Source organism: Gopherus flavomarginatus, chromosome 2 (genome assembly GCF_025201925.1).
Source record: "Gopherus flavomarginatus isolate rGopFla2 chromosome 2, rGopFla2.mat.asm, whole genome shotgun sequence".
In the NCBI taxonomy this organism is placed as follows: domain Eukaryota; kingdom Metazoa; phylum Chordata; order Testudines; family Testudinidae; genus Gopherus; species Gopherus flavomarginatus.
The window spans coordinates 58,084,002-58,108,263 of record NC_066618.1 but is presented as its reverse complement, the minus strand read 5'-3'; the positions used below and the strand labels follow the sequence as shown (position 1 = coordinate 58,108,263).

The following is a 24,262-nucleotide window of genomic DNA, read 5'->3' as shown; positions in this document are numbered from 1 at the left end:
GAATGCTATCTACCTCCCATTAAGTATGGCTTAACCTGATGCAATTAGAGAAAAGGTGATTTTTACATGCGTGTAGTACTGTTCCTTTTAATTACTTCAGGTCGTTTCACCTGACTGTTATCTATATCATGATTGCTTATGTTTAATAACTACTCATGGCAACACTTTTAATTGTGAGCACTGTCTTTTTGCTACCTTTGTTTTATGAATGCTTTATGTATTATTAATTTTATTTTCAAGTTTGTGACATACTCATTTTTGGAGTGAGAATCATTCACAAAGCTGAAAACAATTACGAGAGAAATCAGCAGAACGAAAGAATTTAATCAGAAAAAGGTGAATTATATTGGGAATTGCTTAAGAACATTTTACTAGATGCCCAAAAGGCCACAAATCCACAATTAGAGAAGACCACCATGCTGGTTTTAAAACTGACCTGGCTCAAAGGGCAAGTGAAGGCATCTATGAAAAATTATATGTATAAAACCAATGGAAGAAAGGGAAAGTTGATAGTAGTTCATATAAATCAGAAGCTAAGAATTGTAAAAAAATTCATAAGGGATGCAAAGGACACAAGGAGAAATCTATAGCCAGCAGAGTTAAAGGCAATCAGAAGGAGTTTTAAAAGTATATTAATGACATTAAGGATCTTAGCAATAATATTGGTCTATTATTAGATGGAAAAGGTAGAATTATCAGTAATAATACAGAAAAGGCAAAAATGTTCAATAACATTTCTGTTCTGTATTTGGTTAAAAGCCAAATTATGTAAACATATCAGAAGATGACATATTTTTCACTCTTACAGCAACTGAGGTTACTAAACTGCAGCTATTATAACTAGACATTTTAAAATCACAACTGGATAACTTGCATCTGCAAGCTTTAACAGAGCTGGCCAAGATCATCTCTGGAACATTAATATTTATTTTTCAATAAATCTTGGATCACTGAGGAAGTTCCAGAGAACTGGAAGAAAGAAAATATTGTGCCAATATTTAAAAAAGGGTAAATGGGATAATCCTGGTAATTATAGATTAATTATCCTGACATTAGTCCTGAACAAAATAATACAATGACTGATAGAGTGCTCTATTAATACAGAATTAAAGGAGGGTAATATAATGAATGGCAATCAACATGGATTTATGGGCAATAGATCACTTTCATAGAATTGTAGAAATGTAGAACTGGAATGGATAGTGGGAGGTTGACAAGTCTAGCCTCTGCAGTGAAGAAGGACTAAGAAAACCTAGACCATGTATTTGTGACGGAGATTCCACAACCTCTCTTGATAACCTATTTCAGTATTTAACTATCCTTATGGTTAGAAATTTTTTCCTAATGTCTAACCTAAATCTCTCTTGCTGCAGATTAAGCCCATTACTACTTCTCCTATCTTCAGTAGACATGGAGAACAATTGGTGACCATCCTCTTTATAACAGTCATTAACATATTTAAAGGATGTTATCAGGTCATTTCTCAGCCTTCTTTTCTCAAGACTAAACATGCCCAGTTTTTTAACTCTTCCTCATAGCTCAAGTTTTCTAAATCTTTTATCATCTTTGTTGCTTTCCTCTGGACCCTCTCCAATTTGTTCACATCTTTCCTAAAGTGTAGTGCCCATAATTGGACACAGTACTGCAGTGGAGGCCTCACCAGTGCCTAATAGAGCAGGACAGTAACCTCCCATGTCTTACATACGACACTACAGTTAAATACCCAAGAATGATATTTAGTTTTTTTCACAGCTGCATCATATTGTTGACTCATATTCAGTTTGTGATCCACTATAATTCCCTGGTCCTTTTCAGCAGTACTACCACCTAGTCTAGATTATGAAAATCCCAGTATGAAATCATAGTGAAATATCATGAGCAGGGGTCGGCAACCTTTCAGAAGTGGTGTGCCGAGTCTTCATTTATTCACTCTAATTTAAGGTTTTGCATGCCAGTAATAACTTTTTAACATTTTTAGAAGGTCTCTTTCCATAAGTCTATAATATATAACTAAACTGTTATTGTATGTAAAGTAAATAAGATTTTTTTAAATGTTTAAGAAGCTTCATTTAAAATTAAATTAAAATGCAGAGTCCCCCCGAACCGGTAGCCAGGACCCAGGCACTGTGAGTGCCACTGAAAATCAGTTTGCGTGCCGCAGGTTGCCCAACCCTGATCTAGAGGGTAGCATGCTTGTTATGGCTCCCTAAAGAGTTACAAAACGTGATAGTTTTAAATTAGCTCTAAACACATTTATATATTTAACAACAAAGTGTGATTCTATAGCATCTCTTGTGATTTTTGTAACTTATGTTCTCACATATGCCAATGGTATTTACTATAATTAAGAAATTGACTTTATCATTTCTTTGTGGTACTTCTAATATAAAGAATTGCCTTCAGGGCACTGTTTTATTGGTTTTACATTCCTTCTTGCTCTGTTAAGTCTAATGAGGTTTTTCTGTCCTTTAGGTGACCTACAAGCGGGATCTGTATGCTGCTGAATCAATTATTAAGGGTATGTGTTTTTCCTTGTGACTGTCAATTCATATAATTCTCAAATCAAACCCAGAATTTAGAATAACACTATTTTAAATGTATCACCATAAGAAACAATAACCATACAACTGTTCTGGTTAGTTCTTTTAAAAAAAACCAACTTTCTGTTATTCATTATTTATATAGTTGTAATGTTTATATATACATATATATGTTACTCATATTTGTAAAGATTAAAGAATATTTAAACTATAAAGAATATGTAGAATATTTGAAAAAATATTTGTGACTTTAGAGGTGAAAATGTTGTAAAAATATGGCTATTTATTATACTAACAAGATAGTTAATTTATAACTTTTATACTGAGTACACACAAAGGTCAGTTTAAAATTTATAGAATGTTGGCATATATTTTTGTATATTTAGTCCTTTATATTGTACAGACAATAGTTTGTACTATTATTAGTAGTACAAACTGCCCTGCTAGACTCTTCTATGATTCCTGTATTTTTTCCCTCTTTCTTGCCACCAATATTTAAAGGGAAACTGACAGGTAACATTTAATGTGAAACCCAGATTTTTGTAAAAACAACAATTTGCAAAATCTCAGTCCATTAGAAATGGTTCCACAAATTTTGTTTAAAATTTTATTGTTTTTGAAAAACAAATAACAATATATGGTTTGTGCCTAAAATTTTGCTGCACTGTATTAGTGCATGAGAACTTTAATGTGAAATTAACTGAAATTTGTGACTTGGTAGAATCAGGAAGAAGATCAGACGATATAACTAGATAACAATATTCCTTTTAATTCCTGTATTTCGTGCCTAGGTGTAATGTTTATGCTTATACTATAAATTCAAAGATAGAAAGTAATAAAAATGAGGTGTCCATGCTAACAGAAATGGAAAAATTAACCAGATGATATAATACTGAAAAGTAATTAGATTTTATTTTCAATTTGAATAGTATAGGTCCAAATCCCACAAACCCTTGTGCACATGCTTAACTTTAAGTATATGAGTACACCCACTGACTTTAGCGGGAGTTCTCATATGCTTGCTGATAAGAACAAGTGTGTTTGTGGGATCAAAGTCAAACTGGGGCAATAAACTGGTAACAGAACAGTAGTTAAGGATTATATAATTAGTGGTCACATCCTCAGCTGGCATAAAGTGGCAGTGTTCCGTTAATGTGAATGGAGCTATGCCAATTTATACCAGCTGAGAAGCTGGCAACAGACAGAGCCTCCATGAGAGGAGTTCACATTAAAATCAATGGAGTGTGTATGGTACGGGGCTCATGATTTTTAGGTTAACATGTTTTGTTTTGATACTGAATTTATAAACATCCACTTAACAAAGCAGCATTGTACTTTTTGTTATTCCAACTTATTGAGCCCACCCAAGGCTGCTCTGCATGCTCAGACTGACATAAATTATTTAAGTGGTTAGAAATGCCAAGAGTAACATAGCTGAACTAGATTTACATAAACAATGCAAACAGTCTAAAACCATACTTAATTTAATAGGCGGACCATATCTTGGCTAAAGGATCAATATTTAGTTTTAAAAACCCACCATACCCAAGTCTCTATACTATGTTTTTCTCATTTTCCACTCATCCTGCACCATTTCACCCTTAACTATCCCATCTATCACAAACATATAATGGCAATTTATCCAAAAACTGTCACCTTAAATTAAGTCTGTCTTCATTATTACTGCCTTTAACATAATTTTAAAGTAAACTATACTCTATTTTTTGCATTGAACATGTAGGGCCAGCATGTTGTACTGCATCAATGGGACTACTTATATGACTTAGAGCTACTAATTTGAGGGAGGGTTTTCAGCATCTACCAAAATGTTTCAAAGTTTTTTAAATACAGTTAAAAAGATAACCCTATTGAATTATAAAAGATGGCATTAATTTTCTTTCAGCGACTTTTGTGATATTTTGTGGCTAAAGAAAGTTGAATAATTTTGTGCTAAATCATGGCTTTACCATAAGCCCAGAGTAAGAGGCGGCACACTGTTGAGCAACCCAGAAGAAGACTATGATTTTCTATGGTTCTCTGGGAGGGATCAAATTGCACCTGATCCAGATCCAGTGCAATGCACACCACCTGACACACTAGAGAAGTCTTCACTTTCTGACTGCAGATGGTATCTTTTTGCTTTGAGTTATGATCTTGGATAAACAAATCTTTAAAGAGTTTATTCTTTATGAGCCAAAATGTCAAATTTATACTTATGGCTGTGCACAGCTTGTCTAAGGAATAGTTTTCTTTTTACTACACTTTTCCAGTGATGGTCTCACGGACTTTCTGGACAATGGCTTATTTTGCTGTTTTATTTATTACAGGATATTCTTGCATTTCTATAATTTTTCTTTGGTTAATTGACTAATTGTAATTTAATATAATTAAATAAAATAAAAATTGTTGTAAAGATAAGTACTTGGCTGTAGAATACTGTGTGAAAGAAGTCACAATTCATCATCTGACAGTAATTAGGTGACTTATTCCTTAGTCATCCACATTACAAATGTAATTCTACCTATGCAAGAAAAGCTAACATGTCCCAAATGCTTCAGAAGAACAGAACTAGGTTTTCAGCTGCTGGCTAAATGAGACTTGATGATAGACAAATTCCAGCCCACCAAACTGAACTCTGATGTAGGTAAGGAAAACACAAATATAACATATTCAGAGCAGTGCAATGCAATATATAAATAACTTAATGAGTCACTATCTTCTGAAACTGTTTTCTTAAAACATATTTATTTTCTCACTTCCTTAAGTCACAAAACCCCAGTATCATTCATTTTATAAACAGTAACATTAATGCTTTTCTTTAGTTCAGCAGGTATGAACTTGCAGAATATGCAGACAAGGTGGCACATGTCTATTTTTTAATAGCCTATAAGTAAGGAAACCTCGTCTTGTAGTCAGGCTGATTCATTTAAAAATGAGATCTGGATAATAAAAAATATCCTAAAAAATCTCTATTAGGACTATTGTCCCTAGGGTAAGTGTCTTTGAACTCTAGTTCAAACATGTAAACTTTAAAAGTAGCTTCTCAACAAGAATTTTGTAATTTAGAGTCTGAATGTTTTTTAATTAGCAGAGCCCTGCTTCTGTAACTACTTTTGCATGCATGCTTATTATTGTGCACATTATATTGTGCATGTATGGGGACAAATCCCAATTTTTGAGGCATATATAAATGTAGTGACAGTCTTCCAGGCTCAGTTTATGGAAATCAGGAATTATATTCCATATTATATGGAGAGCACATATGAAAGGTTCTGAAAAACACTTCTGTGAGTTCTGTGTTTATCAAAGGGCATATGTAGATGATGTATGATCATCAGTCAGGACTAGGAAAGCAGGGCAGACCCTAACAAATGGCATGTTTCCACTATGTGGCAATGGGTGCCCCATAATAATCACTGCTGAAAGGAAGCAAACTCTTCCTTGTCTGCCACCACAAACATTGATCCCTCTCTTCTTTATATGCTAATGATAGTATGCACAGTGTTGAATTTGATGATTGTTTTTGTGTGCATAGTTATGTGTGTGTTAAGTGGGCAATCACAGGTTTGGTTTGGTTTGTTGTGTTCTATGAAGAACTATGGAGCTTTGAAGAAAGTTTATATCCACAGACTGGACACATAATGGCACTCATTCCGTCCCCATCCTCCCCTCCGTCTGCACAGATAGAAACCCTTCTTCTGTGAGAGAGTGATACCTTGGACATTCTGCATGATGAACCATACCAAGTTTCCAGAGTAGTTTATCCACTCTTGTGTGCTTTTCTGTGGTAAGGGAAAGCACATAAGAAATTAGCTTGACGTGTTGCAGCCACAGCATGGACATTCTGTTGAATTCATTGTAGAATTGAGAGTAGAACACAGGTCAGCTAACCATATGTGCTTGTAAAGGGGAAGCATTTCAGTGATGCTTTGAGGGGGGGCCATGTCATGCACATATTTTACAAAAGAAAGTGTGTGTGTGTGTGTGTGTGTGTGTGTGTGTGTGTGTGTGTGTGTGTGTAATTTAAAAAAATGTTATGCTTAAAAGCTGTAGACTGCTGTTTGCCATTAAAAAGGTAACTTGCTAGAACCTTGATAAGGTATTAATCTTCATTCAGGTAATGAAGCCACAAAAAACCTTTATAGGTTTTTTATTTGTTTGTTTGTAGATTTGCAAGACTCTAACTAGTTTTTACCAACTTTACCTTTACACTTGACTTAGCCAATGCTCAAATGATAGAGTGCCATGAGTTTGTGAGTGTGTGTGTGTGTACATATATATATATATATATATACACACACATATTTTTTTTAAAAGATTGGGTATGATTCTAGAGAGGAGGCGATGAGAGATGTCACTGAATAATGTGAGCCGAAGCATTCTATGAATGACAGTACCTCAGCGCAAAGGAGTCAGGTTAAGAATGAAGTTTCAGTGTTAACCTAGATTTTTTTGCTTTTCTAGATTTCTTGCCTTTATAAATTATTTAATTTTTCCCTCCTTTTTAATTTTTCACACTTCATATACCTCAGTCTGCAGGCTATAATTTCCATAATTTTTTCACACTTTCCTAAACACTTCACAAGATGTTCTTTCAAGTTGCTGAAAGCATCATTTTTTAGTGAAAACAGAGATTGCATGTATTTTTTCACAGCAAGTTTTAAAAATAAATCTGTATGAATTCTATTTGCCCTGAAGTTAATTGAACACTGAATGATCTTAAATGCCTAATATGCAGCATTACATACTGTTCCAGCATGAACTATGGATTCTCGTAATGTTGATATGTCTATGGCAGTGAAACTAGGAAGTCTGCAGCTCAGATTTCTCAGCATTTGGGTAGTACAAACAAAAGTCACTGTTAATTCATAACCCTGTAATGACATCTTTGCAGGGAAGGGAAAATTGTCATTCTTGATGTGTGTAAACACTCCTGTATAAATGCAGGTGTATTTCTGTGAATTCTTATTTTACTTACAGTTGCTGTTAGAAGAATGTGGGAGTGGAACTGCCATTTATTTTGAGTGAATCATACATTTGTATACAATTTTTTTACTATTTTATTCAGTTCCATCCCTAATACATTGTAGACAGGTGAACCATAGTGCTGCAAATTTCTTTTCTTTGCATTTATAATGATACCTTTGTGTTGCACTTTTTAGCTTTTACAGTTTAGGGCAACTGCACCTGTGTTGCTTCCCTCTGGTCTGCCAAGAGCATGCACTTTTAGGCTTTTGTCTCCTGTGTCTCTCTCCCTCCTAACTGGGGTTTTTCTTACCTACATTGCAATATCCCCAGCAAGCCAGACTGCCTAAAAGGCCATCATCTGCATTTAGCTTTCTCTCCAGAGGCTATGCCCAGTATATTGCCTGATGTTATAAGTTATCACACAGCTACTTATAAGCAAGCACATTTATTCTTAAGGTGAAAATATTACAGAGAAAACATATTAAAACAATAAGAGAACCTACATGCATGCGAAAAAGCTTACTAGAGGTCACCTCAATTCCAGTCTCAAGCTTTGGTAGGTGTCAGTCTTTCAAAATGCATAAGTCATTTTTTCCTGTGGTTACAAGTTCATAACTGTCAGAATCAGAACAACAAGGAATAGTTCAGTCTTTCCTTTATATAGCTTGAGCCTTTGAGTTGGGCCTCATGTAATAGGTGCTCAGCAGACAAAGCCCCCGCTTCTCAGGATGTAGCTTCAAAAGACTGAGGTTTTGCATAACCAGAGGTGGGGAATTTGCATTTACCTCTCCTTAATATTCCCTGGGAAAACCCAACAGTTTTTGTTTCAAAAGTCCATTGTTGCCTGGCACATTGGTCAGTACAGTCCTTTGAACCGCCAGGTGTCACATCTGTCCCATATTCCCCATCAAGAGATTACATACAATCCAGGCCCACAATAATGATTGCACCACACTTAAAATGGGATGAGCAGTTTTGATTAAGGCCAGCAACACAAACTGGGATAAGGTTGGACATACCTCATCACACACTCTGGTTGGGCTGGATAATGCCAAGGGGGCCAGGAGTTCTTACATGACTCAGACCCCTCCCGCACTTGTTCATACCACAGCAAGCTCTGGAGGGGCCTAAGTCATGTAATAATATTTGCTGGACATTTAATGATGGTGGTTGTTTTTGCAGAACCTGTAAATTCAGGCACACATGTGAGGCATGTTTTGGGACCCATTCAGCCTGTTCTTGCGAGAGAGAAGTAAGGGATGATCACAAGGAGGAAACAGGACTAGAGGTGGTTCAAGTGCCAACTGCAGGTCTGGCTCGGTTGGAACAGGGTCTGGGACACAGAACACAAGCTGGGGAGGGGAACAAACTGGGGGCAGTGCAATGAGCATGGGCACCAATGCCAGTTAGGCCAGAGGTGTTAAGAGTTCTCCTATGGGCTTACCTTAACAAGGTGGGAGGGGTTACTGTGAGATTTCTGCTCCCCTTTGTGGGGAGTAGGACTCGTGATATCAAAAAAATTGAAGTCAGTAACTGGGATGGGACATATTATTCAAGAGAAGATTTTACAGGAATTAAAGGAGGGCAGGGTGGCTGGGCCAATTGACCAATTACCCATAGAAAACTTGAGGGTTTCCCTTCTGGGTTTGGTCCCCAAGAAGACTTGAGGGACATACCAATTAATTCATTCACCACCAGACGTGGCTCTGTTAATGATGGGATAGACCTGGCGCTATGTTCCGTGCGTTATTCCTCCATTGACGAAGCAGTTTGTATGGTTAGGGCTTGTGGCCCAGGGGCACTAATAGCTAAGTGCGATATCAAATCTGCTTTTCAACTGCTGCCAGTTTACCCATTGGAGTTTGAGCTCTTGGGTTTCTTTTTTGAGGGACAATTTTATTTTGACCAGGCTATGCCCATGGTCTGTTGGGTATACTGTTCAGCATTTGAAAAATTTAGTACAATGTTGCACTGGCCAGTGGTGTGGGCAGTGGGACTATGCCAAGTAGTACATTATTTGCATGATTTTTTGTTTGCAGGATAACCCAGGTCAAATGAGTGTGTTCACCTATTGGACACATTTCAGGTCCTGGCTAAACAGTTGCGGGTACTCCTAGTGGAAGAAAAAACAAACTACATTGACCTACTTGGGGATTGAACTGGACACCAGGGAGGACATATTGTGGCTCCCTCAGGATAAGCTTCACGAGCTACTGGTATTGCTCAGGAGAGCAGTAGGAGCCAAGAAACTCACACTGTGAGATCTGCAACCTATTCTGGGGCACCTGAACTTTGCCTGCAGGTTTGTTGCCCTGAGGAGGGCATTTTTTGCCCGAATGGCAGTGGCAAGAGTGGGCATAGCCAGGTCACACCATTACATATGAGTCACTAGAGAGATGAAGGAGGATTTGAAGGTGTGGGAATGTTTTTTGAGTCACTTTAATGGAGTATCATTGTGGCCGGCAGAACGGCTATTACAAGGGGTTTAAAAATCCATTCGGATGCTTCAGGGGGTACAAGTTTTGGGTTGTTTTATCGGCGCAGATGGTGTGCCCAGAAAAAGCCTGCCATCTGGACACAAAAAGGGGTGGTGCGTTATATGACTTTTTTGGAATTTTTTACCATTTTTGTTGTGGTTATTGGGGGACCAGAGCTGGCTAATAAAAGGGTATGCTTCTGGTGTGACAACATGGCAGTGGTACAGTTATCAATCACCAAACTTCCAGATCGCACAGGGTTATAAAGTTGGTGAGGGCATTTGTTCTACAATGTTTAAACCTCAGCATCTGTTTTTCTTCCAAGCACTTGCCGGGCATGGCTAATAGCATAGCAGATGCCTTGTCTCGTTTCCAGTTTGACAGATTTCATGAGCTTGCACCAGGAGCTAGCAACAAATCCAAGCAGATGCCGCTGGCTCTATGGAACCTCAGCATAAGATGTAGTCAGTGGCATGGAGATTCTTGGCTCTGGGCACACAGCTGAGCTATGCAAGACATTGTTTTTTAATGAATTCTTTCAGTTTAAGGATCCAGGGTGCTGGTCACCTATACTGCCCACCATGGATGGTGGTTGTTGCGGTACCTAGTTGAGGACAACTCAGCTGCTGGCGCCCCTTGATGATCCTGGTATGGTGCAAGGAACAATGGGTTCTTTTGGGAGAATGGGTCTTCACCTATTGGGGCTGCTATACCAGAGGCCATTGTGAGATGTTTGGGAACCAAGCAAATTACTGGTGCCTCCTGGCAAAAGTCCAGTGCAGGTTCTCCATAGGGAAGGCATTCAGTGACCAGAGAAATGGCGTAGTAAAGGACTTAAAAGGAGGTGCTGTATAAAGGAACAGAATGAGGGAGGGAGGATGGAGACTTCTATGATTGGTACGGCAGGGAGCCAACTCCTTCCCCCGTTCTCATAGCCACCTTAACCCTCCTATGAGGGGGATGGATGATGAATTCCAAGCCATGGATTGGCTGGGGGAACCAGGATGGAAAATGAAAGGGGGCTGGTGGAAACCCCAGATAATGATTTGAGTAAACATGGATTTGCCTGCACTGTACACTTTATCTGCCGCGTAGTCTCAGACATCTATATAGTAAAGTTGCGGCCTGATTAAATTCTCTATCAAGTGTCGTCTCCTTTCCTTCTTTTGTTATATCCAGATAATAATAGACCACTCATTTCATAAAATGGACCCCAAGGATACTTAAAAATTTAATCAATAAGGTCTTCCAAGGATACTGGAGGAAATTGTTGTGTCTTTCTCAATGGCAATGATAAGAAATCTTTAATCTGAAGTGAGAATGCCTAACTAAACAGAAATGGTACTAAGGCAAAATTGAGGAAGATATGAAGCTTACCTTTATTTCATGTTACTGTGAGTTGAAAAGAAAAGAATGTCCCAAGGAAATGTTAGGACTGGTGCAGAAGACAGTCCCACGCAGGTAACAAGTTGGATTAATTGGCAAGTGCCGAAGAAAACACCCAGTGTCAGAAACTATCAGGGCAGTTGCTTGTATGAAGCTTGACAAAATTGAGATGTGGCAAGACTAGGCAATGATACAGTTGGGACATGGCAAGATTCAGAAAATGAGTTGGGGTGATCTCTGGGCTGCCTTAGGATTCAAACAAAGGAGTCTTACTATGTTGGAGAGAAGGGTTAAACATACTAGAGCAAGTCCTGAGTAAAATTTTTTTCTTTTTAATTTTAGTCTAACAAACTCCCTGACTTCCCTGTTTAAGTATCTCAGGATTTGGCCCATTATATTTTGGCAGCATGGAGAGCTTTAGCTGTGGTTATGGAATGGACAGAGCCTTTCTGATAGGACTACAGGTTAAAAAGGAAGCAGCACTTGGAGGTTTAATCCCACCACAGCTACATTTTACTCCATGTTCAGGAACATTAAAGTGAAGGAAGTCAAGGGTAGATGGGAGAGAGGCTGGGTAGTGTTCCAGAGAGAGATTGAGGAGTGTCATGTGCGCATAGGGAAGGGGAGTCCAAAGCTGTAGAAAGGTGGAGGGAGGCAATATAACAGTGATCAAGAAAAGGGAAGAAAAACAGCCCAACTGGCAGTTAAAGGGGAAAATAGGGCATGGTGAGAGGGGAGAGGAAAGACATAATTGGTGGTACAATAAGTTTGTATGAAGAGATGCATATCAGCAAACCAATTGACTTTGTGTATCATCAAGTTTTTCAAACAATCCATTACTACTTCTTTAGATGTTTCTATAAAATCTAATTGTCCAAACTTCTTTTCTTTATTTTTCTTCTTGAAGCCATATTTTAAAAATGATTTCAGTATCCCATCTGTGTTTGAATTATCATTAATTTTATTACTGTCCTCCTTATGGACTTTCTCTGTAATACTGCTTCCTCACTTGCTATTTTTTATAAAATGACTTGTTATTCCTTCTAACTGTTTTGTATAGCATTAAGATGTTTTACTCTTCTCTATTAAGGTTAACCTACAAATCTTAATTGTCTTTTTGTATTCTTCTTCTTTTACCCCTTGGATTCCAGGGGATAGGAGATTTTTGAGGGGTGGGGAATTGACTTTTTAAACTGAGATCTTTGAGCAACCCCTTGTGAAGTTACGTTGGATTCTATTCGTTTGCAGACTCCTCTTTCAGAGAAATTGTCTGTTGTGTCTTAGTTCTGCTGCCTTTTAGGATTCCACAGCCTTATTCCACATGCTGACTTTTCATAATTGCTCTAATCTGACTTTACTCAAACACTTAGTTCCTCAACACTTCATTTTTTGAAATTTACTACTTTTGAATTGCTCCATTATGTACAAATATTTTGTACTGCGTCATTCCTTGTACTATGCTAAATTGACTTGATTCATGGTTTCTGATTTCAAGCTTCTCTACCATTCTCAACCAGTTCCTCTCTGCTGTAAATACAGGATGCTTCTCCTGTACGTACAGGTCCCACTTTTTACATCATAAAATTGTTACTTTTTATGTAGAAGACAGTTTTGATGCATGTTTGACTTCACTTTCTGCTCAACAAATCTATAGGAATATAAATTCTCCCATAAGAGTGGTATCCCATGGTTTCCAGTTGCCTGAGAATTGGGTCATAAATTTGTCACTCTCATTTTCATCTGGTCCTTGTAGTCTGTAAGCAGATGCTTGTTGTTTCTCATTTATTTTTTTTCTTTGTAGCCTAATCCAACGAACTTCAGCACCATTCCCTTTGCTGTCAAATTGTGCTTTGGTGGCATTGTAAATAATGTAAATTATAGCAACACCCTTCCACCTTTTCTTTAAAGCTTTTTGGCCATTAATTTAGTCTTAATGGTCATTTAAAAAATTGCTTGAAAATTATTAAAAATCTCATTCATTTTCCAAGAACACTAACTCCATAGCAATAAGCAGTTTTAAAATTTATTTTTGTTCTGTATTTGTAACCTTTTATACAGAGATGCTTGATCATATGCCATAGAGAAGGGGGGGGGGAATTTTCTCAGACAATGTTAAAGATATTTGAATGAATTTATCATTTAGTGTTTAAGTATTTAAAAACTTTCCACATGAAGCCAGTATATATTTTTATATCCAATGTTGTTTTGATGAGCATTCAGGACATATTTTTATAATTTCTTTTAAATCCCTCATGCTAATTTAATTTTTTAGGTTTGTTTATTTTTGTCCTTAAAGTGTAGTACTGATCTGTTTTCAGTATAATTATACTGCGCATTTATTATCTTTTTAGCTGCTTGTAGAATGGACACCCAGAAGACAATACAAACCGTATATGTCAGTATGCTTGTTAACTGAGCATCAGAGGGACAAAAAATTGCATTAAATAAGAAGAGTTGGATTTAAAAAAATTGTTAAAAAATAACAACAGCAAAAACGACCCACCAGGAAAAATCTTGTTGATTCTTAAAATTAGAGACAGAGTTCTTGCTTTGAAATGTTGGTATATGGAACTGACTGGGTATTAACTGTATGATTTTTATTTTTAGTAGTAAATTTGTTATTCTCTCCTAGACCAATGTGTTTAGTAATGAGTTCCCAGGTGTGAGGTGGTTGTCTCATAATCAGATGAATTTGACCTGATTCTACAGCTTGCTCCATGTGAGTAGCTCCCTGTGCCCAAACTCTTATTGATTTCAATAGAGCTTCATGTGAGCAAACACCCACATGGAGCTATTTGTTTGGTTCAGACCTTAATTTATCTGACTGCATCTCTGTCCCATCTGCTTCTTGCCCATTTTGTAATATACCTTTTGCAGCATTGCTAATAACACTGGTCTACAATTTTTGAGAAGTCGTCTGCTTCAGAGATAAAATGTGATATTTATTATGTATTTTGATGTGCTGAATTCAAATATGACAATTAAAACAACTGATTGGCTACTGTTTCTAAAATATTTAAGTTTTTACATTTTATGTCTATGTATATTGTGTAGATAGTAGAGTTTTAATCATAAATTGTAAACCTAGGTCTTTTCATGTGTTTATGGTTGCTTTACATGATAATATTTCACCTGTCCTGTTTATGTAACACTTGAAAAATCAGCAAAAGGGTTATATAAATAAAATTTATTATGAAACAAAAGGCAAAAAACTATTGTGTACATAGTTTAGTCCTATTCAGTGTCTACTCGGCGCTTCTTGGCTTGTCTCTTGTATTCATTAAATGGAGCATCTCTTGTCACTGTCCAGCAATAGTCTGCAAGCATTGATGGGCTCCATTTGCCCTGATAGCCTGCCAGGAGATTCCACTGCTGTAGTCTGGAGCCCAACAGCTCTACCTTACTCTTGGGTAGTTCCAAATCCCTGACAAGGTCATTCAGTTCACCTTGGGTTAGGAGGTATGGTTCAGAGGAGGAGGATGGGAGAAAATATGGGTTCTGTGACATTGATGGTTCAGGACCAGAAGATTCATCCTCTTCCTCTTCTGACTCAAGTGAGAATGATTCTAGTGCATCAGGAACCGGCAGTCCTTCTCCATGGCGTACTGGGCGTATAGCTGATGGAATGTTTGGATAATGCACAGTCCACTTTTTCTTCTTTGACACACCTTTCCCAACTAGAGGCACCATGCAGAAGTAACAATTGCTGGTATGATCTGTTGGCTCTCTCCAAATCATTGGCACTGCAAAAGGCATAGATTTTTTTTTTTTCCTGTTCAACCACTGGCGAAGATTTGTTGCACAAGTGGTGCAGCATATATGTGGGGCCCACCTCTTGTCCTGATCTCCAATTTTGCAGCCAAAATAAAGGTGATAGGCTTTCTTAACCATAGTGGTTATACTGCGCTTTTGTGATGCAAAAGTCACTTCACCACAAACATAGCAGAAGTTATCTGCACTGCTCACACAAGTACGAGGCATCTCTGCTCACTTTGGCTAAACAGAAATGTGTCCCTTTTGCAAAATCAAACACTGACAAATAAGAGAGCACGACACTGTATGATTTCTAGAGCTGATATAGGGCAATTTGTTCAGCAGAGTGATGTAAGCTTAGTTATGATTGCATCATCCATGACTTCTAGGAATAACATGATGCAATTCATATCATGTATGACGCAATACCAGCTTCAGATTGCATCATTCATTGTTTTGCCTCAAAAGCAGGTACCATCCAAACCCAGTCATAGATTTATTCATAGATGCAGTTAAAGATGTATTTTAGTCATTTCTGGTTTAAATTGAGATCCCTTCCCTTTATAACTCACTTATCCTCCGCCATTCCCAAGTCAAGGGTCATATATACTGACCCAATAGCATATCTTGAAAACTAGAGCCAATCAACAATTTTAAGCATCATTTTCATTCTCAGTGACCCAGAATTAGTTAAGTTGGACTACATTTATTTCAGAAGCATTTTGGCTGTAGAGCAGTGTAATGTATTTAGTGCCCACTTCGAAGTTGGGGTGGAGAGGAATTAAGCTTGTATGAAATCAGTATACCAGGAAATTATTGTACTTTCTTGATATTCATTAAATGTAAGTATGTGGGGTTCATCCAAAACCCATTGAAGTAATTTAGGAATCTTTCCATTGATTTCAGTGAGCTTTAGATCAGGCCCTATGTGTGAGATTTTTCAAAAATTCTGCAGAAGTAGGAAATAGGGAATAAACTGCTAATTTGATTTTATGATTTATGTTAATTGTGCTGACTTGCCTTGGAATAAGGCCTCTTAAAACGAGACTTTCAACTGTTGAAAAGGCTATATTGAAAAACAGCAGCTGAAGAAGTTGAAAGTAGAGTTCAGCAGATTAATAATTTTTTTTGATATATTCTTTATATGAAACATTCAGTTCTTGTTTTCTCTTGATCACAGACAATCTATCACAACAAGTTTGTGTTACCACTGATATGAAAGAAGATGCTGTGCAGTTCGGTTTTCTCCTTCATAAAACTCTGAAAAGCGAAGTAAAAGTAAGTACTTGTACGTAGGATATGTGTTAGTAATCTTACTAGTAGCCTGTTTCTGGTTGCCATCAACTCTTAAGGAAATGGACCAAATTTCACCATTGTGTTAGATAGTATCCAAAGCCCTCTCCCACTAGAATAATTTAAATGAGGAAAGGAAACTAATCAGCTGTTCTGCCTCCAGTTTCAAACATGTGTCTTGCCAAAACTTTGAAAAGTGTGTTACTTTCACTCAGCACTTGAGAAATATATCCTCAGTTTGTTTGAGGCAGCTTGCCACTCTAGTCCATAATAGCAAACACATTAGGATTCCCTTAGCATTTGTGCTCACTTCTACATGCAAAGTCTAACGAATCATTGGCTACACTGTTGTTGATAGATGTATCTGATTATTCAATTAATTCACCTCTCCAGAGGACAGATTGTGATGGGAGATTCCAAAACCCAATACCAACAGAAAAAACAACTCAAAAATGATATCAGTGAACTGAAGGAAATGCAAACAACAACTTTTCTGAGAGAATTCCAACAATTACTTCATCTCATGCAAAATAGCACCTCCCACAGTGATTTTTAACCAGAACTTTATAATAAAATATGTGACCAATAATTTAATGTTGTTACTGAAAGACACTTTTCACTACACACATAGATTCATAGACTCTAGGACTGGAAGGGACCTCGAGAGGTCATCGAGTCCAGTCCCTTGCCCTCATGGCAGGACCAAATACTGTCTAGATCATCCCTGATAGACATTTATCTAACCTACTCTTAAATATCTCCAGAGATAGAGATTCTACAACCTCCCTAGGATATTTATTCCAGTGTTTAACCACCCTGACAGTTAAGAACTTTTTCCAAATGTCCAACCTAAATCTCCCTTGCTGCAGTTTAAGCTCATTGCTTCTTGTTCTATCCTTAGAGGCTAAGGTGAACAAGTTTTCTCCCTCCTGATGACACCCTTTTAGATACCTGAAAACTGCTATCATGTCCCCTCTCAGTCTTCTCTTTTCCAAACTAAAACAAACCCAATTCCTTCAGCCTTCCTTCATAGGTCATGTTCTCAAGACCTTTAATCATTCTTGTTGCTCTTCTCTGGACCCTCTCCAATTTCTCCACATCTTTCTTGAAATGCAGTGCCTAGAACTGGACACAATACTCCAGTTGAGGCCTAACCAGCGCAGAGTAGAGCAGAAGAATGACTTCTCGTGTCTTGCTCACAACACATCTGTTAATGCATCCCAGAATCACGTTTGCTTTTTTTTGCAACAGCATCACACTGTTGACTCATATTTAGCTTGTTGTCCACTATAACCCCTAGATCCCTTTCTGCCGTACTCCTTCCTAGACAGTCTGTTCCCATTCTGTATGTGTGAAACTGATTGTTCCTTCCTAAGTGGAGCATTTTGCATTTGTCTTTATTGAACTTGATCCGGTTTACCTCAGACCATTTCTCCAATTTGTCCAGATCATTTTGAATTATGACGCTGTCCTCCAAAGCAGTTGCAATCCCTCCCAGTTTGGAATCATCTACAGACTTAATAAGCGTATTTTCTATGCCAGCATCTAAGCCGTTGATGAAGATATTGAACAGAGTCGGTCCCAAAACAGACGCCTGTGGAACCCCACTTGTTATACCTTTCCAGTAGGATTGGGATCCATTAATAACTACTGTCTGAGTACGTTATCTAGCCAGTTATGCACCCACCTTATAGTAGCTCCATCTAAATTGTTTTTGCCTAGTTTTTCGATAAGAATATCATGCGAGACCATATCAAATGCCTTACTGAAGCCTAAGTATACCACATCCACCGCTTCTCCCTTATCCACAAGACTCATTATCCTATAAAAGAAAGCTATCAGATTGATATGATTTGTTCTTTACAAATCCATGCTGGCTATTCCCTATCACCTTACCACCTTCCAAGTGTTTGCAGATGATTTCCTTAATTACTTGCTCCATTATCTTCCCTGGCACAGAAGTTAAACTCACTGGTCCATAGTTTCCTGGGTTGTTTTTATTTCCCTTTTTATAGATGGGCACTATATTTGCCCCTTTCCAGTCTTCTGGAATCTCCCCCGTCTCCCATGATTTTCCAAAGATAATAGCTAGAGCCTCAGATACCTCCTCTATGAGCTCCTTGAGTATTCTAGGATGCATTTCATCAGGCCCTGGTGACTTGCAGGCATCTAACTTTTCTAAGTGGTTTTTAACTTGTTCTTTTTTAATTTTATCTTCTAAACCTACCCCTTTCCCATAAGCATTCACTATGTTAGGCATTCCTTCAGACTTCTCAGTGAAGACTGAAACAAAGAAATATTAAGCATCTCTGCCATTTCAAAGTTTCCTGTTACTGTTTCTCCCTTCTCACTGAGCAGTGGGCCTACCCTGTCCTTGGTCTTCCTCTTGCTTCTAATGTATTGATAAAAAGTCTTCTTGTTTCCCTTTATTCCCATAGCTAGTTTGAGCTCATTTTGTGCCTTTGCCTTTCTAATCTTGCTCCTGCATTCCTGTGTTTTTTGCCTATATTCATCCTTTGTAATCTGACCTAGTTTCCATTTTTTATATGACTCCTTTTTCTTTTTTAGATCATGCAAGATCTCGTGGTTAAGCCAAGGTGGTCTTTTGCCACATTCTCTATCTTCCTTACCCATTGGAAAAGCTTTCTTTTGGGCCCTTAATAGTGTCCCTTTGAAAAACTGCCAACTCTCCTCAATTGTTTTTCCCCTCAGTCTTGATTCCCATGGGACCTTACCTATCAGTTCTCTGAGCTTACCAAAATCTGCCTTCCTGAAATCCATTGTCTCTATTTTGCTATACTCCCTTCTACCCTTCCTTAGAATTGCAAACTTTATGATTTCATGATCACTTTCACCCAAGCTGCCTTCTACTTTCAAATTCTCTAAGAGTTCCTTCTTATTTGTTAAAATCAAGTCTAGAACAGCTTCCCCCCAGTAGCTTTTTCAACCTTCTGAAATAAAAAGTTGTCTGCAATGCAGTCCAAGAACTTACTGGATAGTCTGTGCCATGCGGTGTTATTTTCCCAACATATATCTGGATAGTTGAAGTCTCCCATCACCACCAAATCTTGGGCTTTGGATGATTTTTTGTTAGTTATTTAAAAAAAGCCTCATCCACCTCTTCCACCTGGTTAGGTGTCCTGTAGTAGACTCCTAGCACGACATCACCCTTGTTTTTTACCCCTTTTAGCCTAACCCAGAGACTTTCAACACTTCCGTCTCCTATGTTCATCTCCACTTCAGTCCAAGTGTGTACATTTTTAATATTTAAGGCAACACCTCCTCCCTTTTTCCCCTGTGTATCCTTCCTGAGCAAGCTGTACCCATCCACACCAACATTCCAATCGTGTATTATCCCACCAAGTTTCAGTGATGCCAACAATGTCATAGTTGTATTTATTTATTAGCACTTCCAGTTCTTCTTGCTTATTACCCATACTTCTTGCATTTGTATATAGGCATCTAAGATACTGGTTTGATCTTGCCTCCCAGTTTTGCCCTGACCCTCCTTTCTCTCTGCCACTATAACCCATGCTCCCTCTTGTTTCCAACCCATCTCCCAGGTCTCCATGTTCCCCACTTACCTGTGGGCTTTGCTCACCTGTCCCCTTCAAACCTAGTTTAAAGCCCTCCTCACTAGGTTAGGCAGTCTGTGTGCAAATAGGATCTTTCTCCTCCTCAAAAGGTGAACACCATTTCTGCCTAGCAATCCTTTCTCGAATAGCATCCCGTGGTCGAGGAAGCCAAAGTCTTCCTGGCAACACCATCTTCACAGCCAGGCATTAACCTCCATGATGCATCTGTCTCTGCCCGGGCCCCAACCTTTGACAGGAAGAATCAAAGAGAATGCCACCTGTGCTCCAAACTCCTTCACCCGTACTCCCAGAGCCCTGTAGTCACTCTTGATCTGCTCAGTGTCACACCTCACAGTATCATTTAGGCCCACATAGATGAGTAGCATGGGGTAGTAGTCAGAGGGCTGGATAATCCTCGACAATGCCTCTGTAACATCTTGGATAAGGGCCCCCGGCAGGCAGCATACCTCCAGAGATGAAATGTCAGGGCGACCGACGGGCGCCTCCGTCCCCCTCAGCAGAGAGTCTCCGACCACCACTACCCTATGGTTCCTATTCACAGTGGTTGCAGCAGACCTCCCAGCCTCAGGGGTATGAGGCTTCTCCTCCTTTACTGTAGGGGGTGATTCCTTCTCTCTCAAGAAGAGCATAACGGTTACCTATTACCACGGCGGGAGGGTTCAGAGCAGGGGTGGAGTACTGCCCGCTGCCAGATGTAACGAGCTGCCAGTGTCCACCCTGAGCCATCTCCTCCTACACCAGTGGTGTGTCACCAGTCCTGTGTACTGGGACAGCTACCTCAGCTGTCTTCACATAGATACTGTCCAGGAATTGCTCGTGGATTCGGATGCTTCTCAACCTAGAAACCTCCTCCTGTAGCTCTCCCACCTGCTGCCTGAGAGATCCCACCAGTAGGCACCTTTCACATATCTATTACTGTAAAAGAACTAGGTCAACAACCTGTCCTATTCATTGCAATTGTTACTTTATTCATTGCCTTGTTAAAACAAGTAAATTTATGAGGAGACTAAAGATGTTTCCCTCTTTGTGCTTGAAAATTATGCACCGTTGGTTCCTCAGTCCTGGGCCTCTCCTCTGCAAAGATTGCCAATTGTGATGAATATGGCTAAGTTGTATACTAGTTTTGTGATTAAATAAATATCCACAAGGGACTGGATTGAAACTATTAAATTCATTTCACTTGGGATGTAGGCCAGGTTCACTAATTAGCCTTTCAGGGGTGACGGGCTAGGCATTAATCACAGCACTATTTAATCCCCTGGAATGGTATTAATTATGTCTATATTTAATAAAGTTCAACTGTAGTATTTTAGCTAGTTTTTATGGATGCCGGGTGCATGAGTTTTAATTTTTTTTATAAAACGGAAATTGAAGAAAGTTGAAACTGTAACATAGGTGGCAAGGTAAATAGGAAAAATGTGTTTCGTTAAAAATAGCGTTTTCTATACAATTTATTCATTTTATGTTAGAAAATATCAAGGTAGTTTAAAATTTCCATCTTATGAATCAAAATGGCACGTTTGTAACCATTTTCTATAACTGAAAGCTAATTGCTCCTAAATCCAGTAATGATTTGGCAAGACTTCTTATCTCCATCCATTTAGTCACATAAGCATACTCTGTTCATCAGGTGTTATTTCTGCATGTTGTTTACTGAACAAGTGTTATCAAAGCTCAGCTCAGAACACCAGCTTATACCCTTCAGAATTTTTAAAAACATTTTTATTCAAAATACTGGTACACAGACTGAAAATCAGCTCCATTTGGTTGCTGCATTTCTTATTTGCTGCTGAACTGGAAACCTAGGAGTCAATAACACTTAGATTCCTGCTTTTGTGGGTAGCTCAGTAACTTGTGGGTGAACTGCAAGATATCTTTTAGAAAGGCATCCAGTCTTGATATAAAGATTTCAAAGATGGAGAATCCACCACATCTTTTGGTAATTTGTTCTGATGGTTAATTACCTACTGTTTAAAAAATGGTTTTCTATTTTGAAAGTCTAACCTCAGTTTCCAGTTATTGGATCTTGTTATGCTCTTGTCTGCTAGGCTCACACATGACACAGATTATTTCTCTTCATGTAAGTGTTTAGATTGTAATCAAGTGACCTCTTAACCTTCTTTTCGATAAGCTAAATAGATTGATCTTCTAAGTCTCATTTTCAGGTATATTTTCCAGTTCGTAAATCATTCTTGTGGCTCTTCTCTGAGCCCTCTTCAATTTTTCAAATTCCTTTTTTTCAAGCGTGGACATCAAAATTGTACATGATATTTCAGTAGTAATTTCGTCAGTTTCATGTTGTGAAGGTATAAGGGATACCATTTGACTGGCTGCTGCACCTGGGAAAAGACCTGCAGCTTAACTAGCTGATCCTCATAAAAGGAGGAACAGGAAATGGAGAGGGGGAGCTGCCATAGGCTGGAGCTACTGGTATGAGGAACTGTTCCCAGAAATAAAAAATGCACAGAAGGAAGACTGTGGGAAATCCAGTTATCAAAAAGGCTCCTAGGTAAGAGCCAGGAACTTTGGGTTGAGGAATTTAGGAGGAGTGAGGGACAGACTTGGGGAAGTTTTGATCTCGTTGTTGAGAAGACTGGAAACTACGTTGTCTGGGCTTGGTGAGAAGGTTCCAGGCAGAATTTCCCCAGAGTTTCCCATGGTTCAGCATGAGCAAGCCAGGGCCCAGCAGGAAGAGGACGTTGTAGGATGGGCCCCATTCTCTTACGCATATACAGCAGTAATATAACCCGCCTACTGCTCTTTGATATTCACGTTCATACACTTAAGTATCACAACAGCTCTTTTGGCAAAAGTATCTCGCTGGTAACTCATATTGTCTTGCTTAGCCTCTTTAACCCCTAAGTCCTTTTCAGAATAAATGCTTTCCAGGATACAGTTCCCCATCCCATGTGGTTGGCCTGCATTATTTGTTCATAGATGTATGACCCTATATTTGTCCATGTTGAACTACATGTTGTTTGATCCCAGCTTACCAGCATTCAGATTGTCTGTAACTGACCTGTCCTTATCTATCACCTAACCAATCTTTGGGTCACAGAAAACTTTATCTTCCAGATCATCAATAAAAATGTTAAAGTTACACAAGAGCTGAACCCTTTATGGGATTTTTAATGTAATGTTCTCAGTCTCCAAGGTTCGATGCTCAGTTTGTCTCATCTTTCCTGCCTGCCTTGAGGAGTGAGTGCTGTCTTGGCCATAAATTGGGACAGAACAAGGAGTAATGGTCTGAAGTTGCTATGGGGGAGGTTTAGGTTGGTATGACAAAGTTTCTCCTCTACCTTGGTGGGTCCTGCACTTATTTGGCAGATTTGCTCACCTCAGTGATCTTCTGCACAGTCTGGGTCAACTTCTCCTATGTCTGATCAGGAGTTGGGAGGTTTGGGGGGAACCCGGGCCCACCCTCTACTCCGGGTTCCAACCCAGGGCCCTGTGGATTGCAGCTGTCTATAGTGTCTCTTGTAACAGCTGCATAACAGCTACAACTCCCTGGGCTACTTCCCCATGGCCTCCTCCAAACACCTTCTTTATCCTCATCACAGGACCTTCCTCCTGGTGTCTGATAACGCTTGTACTCCTTAGTCCTCCAGCAGCACACCCTCTCACTCTCAGCTCCTTGTGCCTCTTGCTCCCAGCTCCTCACATGCACTTCCTCTCCTCTGGCTCCCCCACCACCACCTAACTGGAGTGAGCTCCTTTTTAAACCCAGGTGCCCTGATTAGCCTGCCTTGATTGGCTCCAGGTGTTCTAATCAGCCTGTCTGCCTTAATTGGTTCTAACAGGTTCCTGATTACTCTAGTGCAGCCCCTGCTCTGGTCACTCAGGGAACAGAAAACTACTCATCTAGTGACCAGTATATTTGCCCTCTACCAGACTCCTGTACTCCACTGGTTTGGATCTGCCACATTGGATATTAGGAAAAAACTGTTTCACTAGGAGAGTGGTGAAGCACTGGAATGGGTTACCTAGGGAGGTGGTGGAATCTCCTTCCTTAGAGGTTTTTAAGGTCAGGCTTGACAAAGCCCTGGCTGGGATGATTTAGTTGGGGATTGGTCCTGCTTTGAGCAGGGGGTTGGACTAGATGACCTCCTGAGGTCCCTTCCAACCCTGATATTCTATGATTCTGGGAGGGATAGGGAAGAGAAAAAAAGAATGATAGAATGCAGATTTTAAAGTATTGAAGAAATGGTCCTCAGGAGAAATTCAAAGTGTTAATCACTGTATATAGAAA

The 24,262-nt window shown here is 38.9% G+C and overlaps 1 protein-coding gene across 4 annotated transcripts in view; it reads left to right on the top strand.

Moving 5' to 3' along the window:
• The window catches only part of CRPPA (CDP-L-ribitol pyrophosphorylase A), a 215,580-nt gene that overhangs the window by 78,770 nt on the left and 112,548 nt on the right, over nucleotides 1-24,262 (top strand). For all 4 annotated transcript variants that reach the window (XM_050938694.1, XM_050938692.1, XM_050938691.1 and 1 more), the window contains exons 5-6: nucleotides 2,473-2,518; nucleotides 16,305-16,402. In XM_050938694.1, coding sequence (XP_050794651.1) covers nucleotides 2,473-2,518; nucleotides 16,305-16,402 — 144 coding nt within the window. The remainder of the gene's footprint in view (nucleotides 1-2,472; nucleotides 2,519-16,304; nucleotides 16,403-24,262) is intronic.